General features: G+C 35.2%; 1 protein-coding gene across 2 annotated transcripts in view; it reads left to right on the top strand.

Annotated features, from left to right (window-relative positions):
- The window catches only part of DDX46 (DEAD (Asp-Glu-Ala-Asp) box polypeptide 46), a 52,804-nt gene that overhangs the window by 579 nt on the left and 38,970 nt on the right, over nt 1-13,255 (top strand). For both annotated transcript variants that reach the window (XM_010844498.1, XM_010844497.1), the window contains exons 2-6: nt 1,956-2,144; nt 3,562-3,705; nt 7,159-7,255; nt 9,990-10,155; nt 12,631-12,782. In XM_010844498.1, coding sequence (XP_010842800.1) covers nt 1,956-2,144; nt 3,562-3,705; nt 7,159-7,255; nt 9,990-10,155; nt 12,631-12,782 — 748 coding nt within the window. The remainder of the gene's footprint in view (nt 1-1,955; nt 2,145-3,561; nt 3,706-7,158; nt 7,256-9,989; nt 10,156-12,630; nt 12,783-13,255) is intronic.

Here is a 13,255-nt window from a genome sequence, read left to right as displayed (position 1 = left end):
AAAAACATAAGCTTTCTGGGGCTCATCTTCAGAGAGTATGGAATTATGAAGGATGTAAATTCAGGGACACAGGTTTTGTTTGTTTAAGAAATAAATTTATTTTAAAAATATAAATATAACCATATTATAAAATACTTGGAAAGTCAGAAATAATTCTCTGTAATTCTAGATACCCAAATGCCATCATCATTGCAGTTTATTAGTATTTTCTTTGACGGTTTTTTTACATGTGTGTTTCTATACCTATTTATATAATTATAGCATGGACGGAGGAGCCTGGTAGGCTGCAGTCCATGGGGTTGCTAGGAGTTGGACAGGACTGAGTGACTTCACTTTTCACTTTTCACTTTTCACTTTCACGCATTGGAGAAGGAAATGGCAATCCACTCCAGTGTTCTTGCCTGGAGAATCCCAGGGACGGGGTAGCCTGGTGGGTTGCTGTCTGTGGGGTCGCACAGAGTCGGACACAACTGAAGCGACTTAGCAGCAGCAGCAGCAGGCTTTTATTGGGCTACAATAAATGCTTGTGACATGGACATTTACTTTGTAAATAGATCTCAGATTTCTTTATTTGTTTTTTATCCTTTTAAAACTGAGAATTGGGAGCTCTTACTAGAACTCTCTTCAAAAACAGTTTATATTGTTCCCTGGCTTGGGATCTTGAGATTTTTATCTTTAATGTACAAATTTGGTTAATATTTAGCGGTTACTGAAAGATAATTTATATGTAGGGTGATAAATAATAAGTAAGGTAGTAGTTTACTGAGGTATAATTAACTTTCAGGGAAATGGGCAACGCTTAAGGGTAGAGCTTGATAAAATTTAACAAATCTATAAAGTTTATTCGTTTAACTGGATAAAGAGTATTTCCATAACTACGGAAAATTTCTTTGAAAGTCTTTGAAATCTCCGTGGAAGCGTAGGTATTTGTCTGGCCACCTAGGCGGGAGACCTGGAAGTGATATTTACTTGACTCCTCCTCCTCCTCTCAATGTTTACATCCAGTTAGATTCTGCACTCTGTTGCCATTCCTGCTTTCCCTGACTTAATTCAGGCCTTAATCATACATTGCTCAGACTGCTACACCTCCGTCAAGTTGATTAGCTTCCTCTGATCTTGCTCTTCTAATTGATTCCACACCGCAGCCAGAATGATACTTCTGAAATAAACATAAGGTTATGTCATTTCCATGCTCTCATGTCCATTAGTTCTTACTGCTTTCAAGATGAACCCTTAGGGCCCTTCCCAAGAAGGTCCCTTCCATCCCTTAGGCCTTCTTCCCGACCGCTCTGCCTCATGACTTGTGCAGGAGGTTTGCTGTTGTACTTGACATTTAATTAGTCATTGAAATACCCAATACCCAGCTTTTGATACTTGTCAACAACTCTACACCTGACATTCTGACCCAAGCCACCAGTGTTTCTTACTTGCTTGGTTGCTATTTACCTATTTTCCCTGCTTCTGCCCTCGCCTTTCTTTGGTTTGTTTTCTCCTTAGCAGCCAGAGTAATGTTTTAAAAATAGTAATGCTTAAAATCTTCCAATAGCCTTCTCAAAGGAAAAAAAAAGACTATCCTGATAACTGCCCATAAAACTCTCCACATTTGGCTACCATGCTCCTCTCAGCTGTTTTTCTCCATAGTTCCAAATGACATTGTATTGACTCTTTTTTTTTAACTTGTCTTCTCTTCCTTTAGCAGCACAAAGCTGCTTGAGCCTCAAAAGCAGGAACTTGGTCTCTTTTGCTTACTGTTCTTGGTTCTCTAACAGTGTTTCCTCTCTACATCTGCTGAAGCGGAAGAGTTCACGCTTTCCCTCTAGTTTTAAAAGAGTTGATGTGTAAAAAGTCCTTTCAGTGTTTATCTGCTGAGACTTTTAGGGAAAATAATAAAATAAATAAAATGTAATAGAAGCTAAGTGTGTTTGCTAAGCTTAATCTTTAACTTAATATTCTAGCCACTATCGAAAGCGATCAGCATCACGGGGACGCTCTGGAAGTCGATCTAGAAGTCGTTCACCCTCAGACAAAAGAAGTAAACGTGGAGATGATAGACGGTCTAGAAGCAGGGATAGAGACAGGAGGAGAGAGAGGTCTCGTAGCAGGGATAAAAGAAGATCTCGGTCGAGAGACAGGAAGCGTCTGAGGTAAGACGGTAATCTCCAAAGAACTCTTGATAAATTGGGCTTTTCCCTTTAATTGGTGGTAGAATTTAGTGAACTGTTTGCTGGCTGTCTGTTTTAATCCCAGCTGATTTGATTAGGTACATAAGTGATTTGCCTAGAACAAAACCTTTCAAACAATATTTTTTCCCCTTTTCTACTGTTAAACGGTATTTTAAGTTTGTAAACTTGAGGTGGTGTTTCTTGTAATCCAAAGAGAACTTAAAAAAAATTTTTTTTTTAATTAGAGAAAAATTGCTTTACAATGTTGTGTTGGTTTCTGCTGTGCAACATCACAAAGAACTCTTAAAGCCCCCAGGAAAGGTTTAAAAAAAAGAAGTAAAAGTTGAGGTAATATGCCATTGAGGGGGTTCTAATCTAAACCTGTCCCAAGAAAGCCGATCCATGTGTTCAGAGCCACCACTAGAGCTGACTGGAGAAGGAAGAACAGAACAGGGCCATGTCCACTTCTTGTTTGAAATGATTTTAAAGAATTTTTTTAGATTTAACCAAAGAACATCCTAGTTTTTAAAAACTTGTACTTGATTAAATATTCCTTGGTACCACCCAAGGATCTGTAACTTCCCTGGTGGTGAAAAACAGTCTTTAAATAAAAATAATCTCACATGGCAAAAAAAGTTTTCTAATAAAGTTTCTCTTTAAAATAGGAAAGAAGACATGGTTATACAGGTGCTGTGAACTGATCCCAGAAAGAATTTAGAGTTTATCTTTTTGAGGTATTGGTTCTTAGGGAAAATATTCACCCGTAACAATGTGGATAGTATTAACTTACTCAGTGTTATATTATGTGGCCTCAGGAACAGTTTCATACAATACAGTCAAGTACTTATTAAGCATTGTATAAGATTTGGTCTCTTACTTTTTTTTTTGGTCTCTTTTTGATGTGAAAATAAAATAGAAGATTTTAGAGCAACAAGGATTTTGAGATGATTTGGTGACGTCTCTGCATTATGTAGGTTGAGGAGACAGACCCAGAGAGTGACCTGCCCTGTGTGGCGCTAGCTAGGAGCAGCACCAGGGCAGAAACCCTTATCTCCTAATCTTTCCACAGCCCCGTTCTGCCCATCCTTATACTGAGATTTCAGCTGTCTTTGAAATTTAGATTTTCTGCTCTAGGTCTAGATTTCGAATAGCTATTAGTACATATTTCCTCTGTTTTTCAACAAACATCATTTCGAAATTAGTATCCTCATTTTCCCCCTTGACCACTTGTAAGAATTGGCTTTACTTGTTCCCTGTTAAACTGATTTGACAGTAAATTGAAATCTGTCTTTAACAGTGGTAATAATTTAGGAGCTTCTTTCAACATGAGGCACAAACCATGATCTGAAATAGAAGTTCTACTTGGTCAAAGACTAAATGAAACGTATCCCCTTTGCAGGCGTTCCAGAAGTAGAGAGAGAGATAGAAGTCGAGAACGAAGAAGATCTCGAAGTCGGGACAGGAGACGTTCAAGGAGTAGAAGCCGAGGCCGAAGATCCCGATCTTCCAGTCCTGGCAATAAAAGCAAGAAAGCTGAGAATAGGTAATGTTAACATTGGCTGTATCTATCATGCAGGTTGGGAACTCTCTTCCCTACACTTTTAAAAAAAAATCCTTGTAAATGCTGAATTTGGCTGCTACCATGAGCTATTAGCTTAATTTCATTTCAATAAGTTATAAAGCTTATAGTGCTTTTAGGAGATACCTAAATTCTGTTAGTTTGAATACTCATAATGCATTATTCCTTCATTTAATACCTACTGTTAATGATCAGAAGTACATTTTATATACATCTTTGCGGGAACTATGTTTTTTTCTTTGAAGTTATTTTCTTAATGTTTCTACTGTTGTTTGACAAATAACATTTTTACACTGCTGAACTGCTATTCATAATGGGTGAACTTTGCTTGTGTAAGTTAAATCTACATGTTTCCTTAAGATGTTAGTACCATTCAATTTTGAGATACTAGTTATATCTATTAGACATAATATGTTTACTCTATATTTCTCTTGTTAATGCTTTGTTCTTTGCCTATTACTGTTTCTAAAGTGGTGTCCTGGCATATATAGCTTTGTTTCTGTTTTCTTCATATTAGTTATGAAGATTTTTTCCTCATTTATTTACTTTATAAATTTTACTTTTGTTTTATCAGGTCAGTGTTATAATGCCCATTGGGATAATTTTAAATTTAAAATATAAATTCAGAGAAATGAATGAAATATAAACATGCAGCTTACTAAGTATAAAGCAAGATTCATGTAACCACCACCAAAGTTAAGAAATAGAACATTATCTGTATCCCCCTGGAAACCCTACATGTCCCTTCGCTAACCCAGCTTTCTATTTGCCTAGATAAAATCACTGCTGACTTTAGTGTTAGTAATGTCCTAATTGTTTCTTTATAAATGGAAAAAGAATAATTTAGGTTTATGTGTTTTTTGATTTTATGTGAATGAGTCATGTCTTCTGTGTTTTTGCTAAACCTTGGGAGTTAACTCTGTTGCTCATAACAGTTTATTTTATTGCTGAACCAGTATCCTGTGGTATAAATATGTGTGCTCAGTCGTGTCTGACTCTTTGGGACCCCATGGATTGTAGCCTGCCAGGCTCCTCTATCCATGGAAGTTTCCAGGAAAGAATACTGAAACAGGTTGCCGTTTTCTCCTCCAGGGGATCTTGCTGAACCAGGGATAGAAGCTGGGTCTCTTGGGTCTCCTGCATTGGCAGGTGGATTCTTTCCCACTGAGCCATCTTGGAAGCCCCGTGATATAAATATACCACTTTATCCATTCTACCGAGATAGATGTTTGAGTTGTTTTAACTTTGAGGCTATTATGAACATTTTTGTATATATATCTTAGTATACATGTGTATGGGCTTCCATGGTGGCTCAGACAGTAAATAATCCACCTGCATTGCAGGAGACCCGAGTTCTAGAGTTAGACACCACTGAGTGATTAAGCATATTAGCGTATACATGTGTATGAGTTCCCCTTGGGTGTACAGCTAGGAGTGAAGTTACATGGTCATAGAATAAACATAGCTTCACTTTAAGTAATCCCAAATGCTTTCCAAGGAGTATATACTAATTACACTTCCAGCAGTATATGAGAATTGTGTCCCTTCATACCCAGTATTAGGTATTGTCATTCCTTTACATTTTAATTTGATAGACATGTAATAAAAATATCATTATGATATTAATTTGCATTTCTTTGATTACTGGTGAAGTTGAACACCTTTCCATATGTTTTTTGGTCATTCAGATTTCTTCTTCTAAAGTACATGTTTAAAAAAATACATGTTTAATCTTTTTCTCATTTTTGTATTGGTTTCTCTTTTTAAAAAATTGATTTATAGAAGTTTTTGTTTTTAAATGTTCCAGATAATTGTCGTTTGTTTTATGAGTGGCAAATATTTTACTCTGATTTATCTTTTTACTCTGTAATGATACTTTTGAGGAACAAAGACTTAGAAGGAAGAAACATTCATAAAATGAAGGCAGTTAATAAAAGGATGAGGAAAATCTGACAAGGGCAGTGTGAAAATTATAGGCTGTACTCAGTCTGAACATAAAAGATTAGCATGCTGCTTTTACCAGTACATCAAAAAGATAAGACAGATCATAAACTAATTGGGTTTATACCAGGAATGGAAAGTTGGTTTAACATTAGAAACTCTTCTCAGTGTGATCCAAGATTCAAGGAGAAAAGCCATGGTTACTTAAGTAGATTCAGGAAAAGCATCTTATTAACTTCAACACACATTAATGTTTAAAAGTGATGGGCAAACATGAATAGAAAAGTATTTAACAAACTGGTTATAAAATTAGGAAGCACTTTCAAAGAACAAGATATAAGGACTTTCACTACCAGGTGTCAAGGCTTGTCTATAAAGTTGTAGAAATCAAGAGTATGGCTTTATTGTAGGGGTAAACACATAGATTACTGAAACCTTATAAAGAACCTAGAATCAAATCTACACATATAAGATCATTTAATAAATGACTATGGTGACATCATAAATAGTGGGGAAACGTTTTTCCAATAAATGGTGTCAGGGATATTTGCTATCCTCTGATAAAATAGGACCGGCTACCTCCTTCTGTGCGCAGAAAGCATTCCCAAACAGATTAAAAACCAAATAAGATGGCAAAGCTATAAACTTTTTAGAAGTTTATGCTAGAGAATATCCTCTTTACCTCTGAGTATCTTCGTCAAAATTGGAACAATTTCTGGATGCCTTATTTTTTAAGATTTATTTATTTATTATTTACGGCTATGCTGAGCCTTCGCTGCTCGTGGGCTTTCTCTGATTGCAACGAGCAGAGGCTCCTGTTTGTTGTGGTGTGCGGGCTTCTTGCTGCGGTGGCTTCTCCTGTTGTGGAGCACAGGCTCTAGATGCTGTGGCTTCTGTAGTGACGGCTCACAGGTATAGTTGTCCTGTGGCATGTGGGATCTTCCCCAAACCCATGTCCTCTTCATTGGCAGATGCATTCTTTACCACTGAGCCACCAGGGAAGTCCTCTTAAAAGCACCAATCATAAAGGAGGGGAAAGGTCATCTAATTTGATTATAGTACAATTAAGGAATTGAACTCATTTTTAGATGCCTTAAGTAAGGTCAAAATGAAAGCTTGTTGGGATTTGAAATATTATTACATATATCAGTTATCTTATAGACTGTTAATGTTTTGGTATAGTTCTCCATTTGTTACATTTTAAATTTCTTGTTTAAATTTTTGTAATTATTTTTACATGCTGTGTCCAATTTACCTTTGGTTAGTTTTCAGATATGGAGTAATATTTGCAGTTAGTGTTATGGGATTAATTCTTCATTGTATTTCCAAGTTGCTTATTAATGGTATATAAAAATTCAGCTGAACCTTGGAAGTTTATTTCTTACTTAGAAAGTAAAACACAAGTCTAAGTGTTTTAAAATGAATGTTTCCAAAAACAGATAGATGATGTCCCCCTCTCTCTTTTTTTCTTGGCAGGTCTAGATCCAAAGAGAAAACAGATAGTGGGGAAAGTTCTAAAGAGAAGAAAAAAGACAAAGATGACAAAGAGGATGAAAAAGAAAAGGATGCTGGTGTATGTTTACTAACATAAATAATAGTATAGTATTGAGTTTGTTTCTGTAGTGACTAGTTTTTGGTTTTAATGCTGTATGTTTTATTTTTAAGTAAATGATAGCAAATTTGTAAAATAGGTATAAAATGATAGTTTTCCCCATGAAAACATTTTTCTGAAAGTTACATATCTATACACATTATCTACTTTAGTATATAAAATGTGATCATACTGTGTGCACTATTCTGTGACTTGATTTTTTGTTGCTTTTAAATTATGAATTACTTTATCAATATATATCAGTATATAAGGTCTTAAGAATAATAAATCACAGTATACAAAGATTCTGACTTAAGAAGTAGAATACCTTTCTTTTTCCTTTTGTTAAATGTTGGCTATCTTTATGTACCTGCTTACATAGGTATTGCTTGTTTTTAATGCCTGCATAGTGTTTTGTTGAAGAAAAGGTAAATGGGTATTTAGGCTGTCTGTAGTCCAGAGTTATAAGCAATGGTAGATTAATCCTAGTACACATGTGTTCTGTGAATATAGTATAGGGTAAATTAATACCAGTAAAATAAATTACTCTGTCAGTGGGTATATAGCTTTCCCTCAGTATTGGAGGGGGATTGGTTACAGGACCCCTTTGGATAGCAAAACCTTCAGATGTTTAAGTCCCTTATATGAAATGACTTAGTATAACCATGGGTATCCTCTCTGCATTGGTTGTCATCTCTAGATCACTTATGATACCTAATATGATGTAGATGCTGTGTGAATCGTTGTAAATACAATGTAAATCCTATGTGAGCGGTTGCCAGCCTAGGGCAAATTCAAGTTTTGATTTTGGGAACTTTCTGGAACTTTTCTTTTCCTGCGTATTTTTGATCCACTTAGTTGAATTTGGAGGATGAGGACTCAGATCCAGAGGGCTGGCTCTAAAGATTTAACATTTTGATCGATAGTGTCAAATTGCCCTCCACAAATATTGTGAAAATTAAGATTTTAGACGTGAAAATGTCTGTTTCCTCACATTCTTGCCAACATGGGTATTTTGAAATTTAATTTTTGCAAACGTTATAGGAGGTAATTGATTTCTTGTTATTTTGAGTTGCATGTCTTTAAACATGAGTAAATAATGTAAACCAATAACTAAATAAGGCATTTTAAGTTTATTTACTATCTGCACTGTTCTTTGAATTGCCTATTCATATCTTTTGCCCATTTTACAATATATTATAGCTTCACTTCCTTTTTTTTTTTTTGAGATCTAATTTTTTTTTTTAGTGGTTCTTTTTTTAAGGGAACTGTTTGCTGAGCAGGTTATCTAAGAAATTAACACAAGAAGTCTGGAGGTCTGGTTTCTGATTTAGTTTCTACTGTGGAATGACTGGGTGACCTTGAGAAAAAAACATAAGCTTTCTGGGGCTCATCTTCAGAGAGTATGGAATTATGAAGGATGTAAATTCAGGGACACAGGTTTTGTTTGTTTAAGAAATAAATTTATTTTAAAAATATAAATATAACCATATTATAAAATACTTGGAAAGTCAGAAATAATTCTCTGTAATTCTAGATACCCAAATGCCATCATCATTGCAGTTTATTAGTATTTTCTTTGACGGTTTTTTTACATGTGTGTTTCTATACCTATTTATATAATTATAGCATGGACGGAGGAGCCTGGTAGGCTGCAGTCCATGGGGTTGCTAGGAGTTGGACAGGACTGAGTGACTTCACTTTTCACTTTTCACTTTCACGCATTGGAGAAGGAAATGGCAACCCACTCCAGTGTTCTTGCCTGGAGAATCCCAGGGACAGGGGAGCCTGGTGGGCTGCCATCTATGGGGTCGCACAGAGTCGGACATGACTAAAGCAACTTACCAGCAGCAGCAGCAGCATGTATAAAATTTTGATATTAATTTGATATTTATTCAAGGACTTAATCTTTAAGTCCTTGATTATGACTGTGAAAATGATTTGTCTTTCCTTTGAAGAGTATTGTTGATAATCATGATACAAGCTTTAGAATGGCTGTTCCTAGGAAACTTAGACCTAAAGGCTAAAAGATCAGAACTTCTTAATGATGTTGATAAATAACTCATTTACTCACTTGTTTGAAATAGAAAATTGTGATAAAAAATCCTTCTCATGGATGCAGTCTTGGAGAAGTTTAAAGGATTTACAGTTGAGAGTAATAATTAGGGAACTTTGCTTGCCAGTTCTTTTAGTTTCCACTTTGAGGGAGAAGTTGAATTCATATGTGCATATTGGTAGTAACTAAAGGGAGAGTAAGTTACAGTATTTGAAGTTTGTCTTTGGCTTCCCTGGTGGCTTGGGTGGTAAAGCGTCTGCCTACAATGTGGGATATCGGGGTATGATCCCTGGGTTGGGAAGATCCCCTGGAGAAGGAAATGGCAACCCCCTCCAGTATTCTTGCCTGAAAATCCCGTGGACAGAGGAGCCTGGTAGGCTACAGTCCACGGGGTCGCAAAGAGTCGGACACGACTGCGTGACTTCACTTTTCTGCTTTATTAGTTGAAGATACTTTTGATTGTGATTTCATTTTGTTAGTTTATTCCTTAATATATTAAAAAGATGTGTAATCTAAATCTGGTCAGAATTTAGGAGATTTGTGTGGACACCTGTTTTTTCTTTTCTTTTTTTATGCTTAGAAGAAGTTATTTGGAGTGTCACTAGGAGTAAAACTGTTGATCCTTATTCTCTTCTCTCTATTTTTTATTTTCACCCCAAGAACTTTGACCAGAATAAGCTAGAAGAAGAAATGAGAAAGAGAAAAGAAAGAGTAGAAAAATGGCGAGAAGAGCAACGTAAAAAGGCCATGGAAAACATAGGGGAACTGAAAAAGGAAATTGAAGAGATGAAACAAGGGAAGAAATGGAGTTTAGAAGATGATGATGGTATATTCATTTGTTTGCTAATAGCCTAAATAACAATTCATGTAGAATAGTCTAGGATTATAAGTGATAGACTATTGTTTATTGTGAAAAAATACATATAATGTTTACTATTTTAACCATTTTTAAGTGTACAGTTCAGTGATATTAAGCCAATTCACAGTGTTGTGCAGCCATCACCACTGTCCATTTCCAGAACTTTCCAAACAAAATTCCAAACAAAACTCTGCCTTATTCAACAGTATTCGTCATTCCAAACAAAAACTCTGCCTTATTCAACAGTAATTCTCTATCCTGCCTCCCCCTACCTCTTCATTTCTAATAACATCCAATCTACTTTCTGATTCTGTGGATTTACTCATTCTAGGTACCTTATATGAATGGAATCCTATAATATTTGTCTTGTGACTAGGCTTATTTTATTTAGCAAAGTGTTTTCAGGGTTCATCCATGTTGTAGTCTATATCATGATTTCCTTCCCTTTTAAGTCTGATAGTATTACATTGTATGTATATACCACATTTTGTTTACCTATTCATTTGTTGTTGCATATATAAGTTGTTTCCATCTTTTGACTATTGTGAATAATGCTTCTGTGAGTATTGGTGTGTGCGTATCTGATTGAATACCAACTTTCAGTTCTTTTGGGTTTATACCTAGAAATGGAGTCACTAGATTTATTTTGAGGTTTTTCAATGCCCCTTTTCATATTACTTTAAAATTTTAATTGGAGAGTAGCGTTCAGTAAGGATCACTGATTTTACTTTAAGTGGAGAGTTGGATGCTTATGGGCAGTCAGTAAATAGCTCTTTAATTTTTTTACTTCAGATGTTAGTAGTGAGGGTAAGTTAAGGGCATGTTTCCAAGTCCTTCTGATTTTTTTCCTAAGTTAGAAGAGCAACATTTCCCCTGCACATCTTGATTATTTTTTTCTTTTTTAAATTATGAAAGTATGATAGTACATTTACAGGAGACTTGGAAAATACAGAAAAAAGTTACGTATATTTCCACTATATATTACAGTTATTTTTTAAGTAGATAAATTAAGGTTTTTAGTTGGAGTTTCAGTGTCAAACTCTCAAAATTTGATGGAATGAATAGACAGAAAAGTAGAAGGATATAGTAGACCTCAAAAGCACTATGAAGAAAAGAACAAAAAAAAGCACTATGAACCAATTAAACATAATTAAGATTTATACAGTTTTCACACCAAAGCAGGATACAAATTCTATTCAAGTTTCCATAGACTGTGAACCAGGGGATGCTGGAACATATCCAGGGACATAAAGCAAAGTGTAAAAATTTCATAGTCTACAGGTATTAAAATCATACAGTCTGTTCTCTTATGGTGAAATTATGTTAGGAATCAATATCAGAAGATAGTTGAAAATAACACACATATTTCAAGTGCAGTGTGACATTTACCAAGAGAGAACTTTGACATAATCATTGAAAGTCTCAATAAAGTTAAGAGACTGAAGAAACACAGAGAGTGATTGCAACGAAGAAAGCAATTAAATGAGAAATTAGTATCAAAATGAGAAATTAATATCGAGGATACTTTAAAAACTCCATGTATTTGGATAGAAAATGTCCACTTTTAAATGATGGTTGTATCTAAGAAATCATAATAAGGAAAATTAGAAAATATTTGTAGCAGAATAAAAATGAAAAGAGAATTTATCAGAATTTGTTGAATGCAGCTGAAGCTGTTCAAAGCAACTAAATGCAACTTCACAACTGATTTTGATGTGTAAGATGTTAAGTGGAATAATGAGATTTTATAGGAAAAGGGAATTTTGCTCCATTCTTTGGTGAAAATCCCTGTAAATTTTTCAGTTTCTGTGAAAGTTCAACAGGGTGTTTTGTTCTAAATAGATTAATGGCTTATGTCTTTAAATGGTGATGATGATGATGTTCAGTCTCAGAGTTGTGTCTGACTCTGTGAGCCCATGGACTGCAACATACCAGGCTTCCCTGATGATAGTTATGCAAAAACATGAGATTGTTTTTCGGAGAAGGCAACGGCACCCCACTCCAGTACTCTTGCCTGGAAAATCCCATGGATGGAGGAGCCTGGTGGGCTGCAATATGCTATTAATTTTTTCTTCCTGTGATTAAAGAAAAGTGATTGAAAGAAGAGAAATAAACATATCCTTTTAGCAGTTTTTAGTTTTGCTTCTATTAGTGTAGTTGTAAAATAATACCAGAGATCCATTTTTTAGACGTATTAGTGCTTCTTCCTCTTTTCAATTTAATAATTTATCATTTATTTCTTTTATTATTAGTATTATTCAAAACTAATGCTTGTTTGATTTAAAACCTTGCCAGTATGAGTATTTGAACTGTATTGTGCCTGGGTTAATTGATAAGGAAGGTATTTGGGTAGTTAAGAGAAAGGGCTTTAATAGGGGTGTGGTCTGATTGTGAAATAATCCCTTTTGAAACACATATTCAAAGTGTGTTCTGATATTTTAGATGATGAAGATGATCCTGCAGAGGCTGAAAAGGAAGGAAATGAAATGGAGGGTGAGGAGTTAGATCCATTAGATGCTTACATGGAAGAAGTGAAAGAGGAAGTAAAAAAGTTTAACATGAGAAGTGTGAAAGGTGGTGGGGGAAATGAAAAGGTATGGGATTTTTTTTCCTCTTTTATTTTTAAAGATTTATATTCCTAGTTGAATAACTTGAATTCATTGTTGCATTTACCTACTATTGGCTTGGATGGCTTTATAAAGTTAACGATTTTGTTTCCTTCTTTTTTTTTTTTTAATTTAATTTTATTTTTAAACTTTACATAATTGTATTAGTTTTGCCAAATATCAAAATGAATCCGCCACAGGTATACATGTGTTCCCCATCCTGAACCCTCCTCCCTCCTCCCTCCCCATACCATCCCTCTGGGTCGTCCCAGTGCTCTAGCCCCAAGCATCCAGTATCATGCATCAAACCTGGACTGGCAGCTCGTTTCTCACATGATATTTTACATGTTTCAATGTCATTCTCCCAAATCTTCCCACCCTCTCCCTCTCCCACAGAGTCCATAAGACTGTTCTATACATCAGTGTCTCTTTTGCTGTCTTGTACACCGGGTTATTGTTAC

Source organism: Bison bison, unplaced genomic scaffold, assembly GCF_000754665.1.
Source record: "Bison bison bison isolate TAMUID 2011002044 unplaced genomic scaffold, Bison_UMD1.0 scf7180017864203, whole genome shotgun sequence".
Lineage (NCBI taxonomy): Eukaryota > Metazoa > Chordata > Mammalia > Artiodactyla > Bovidae > Bison > Bison bison.
This window is presented reverse-complemented; position numbering and strand designations above follow the sequence as displayed.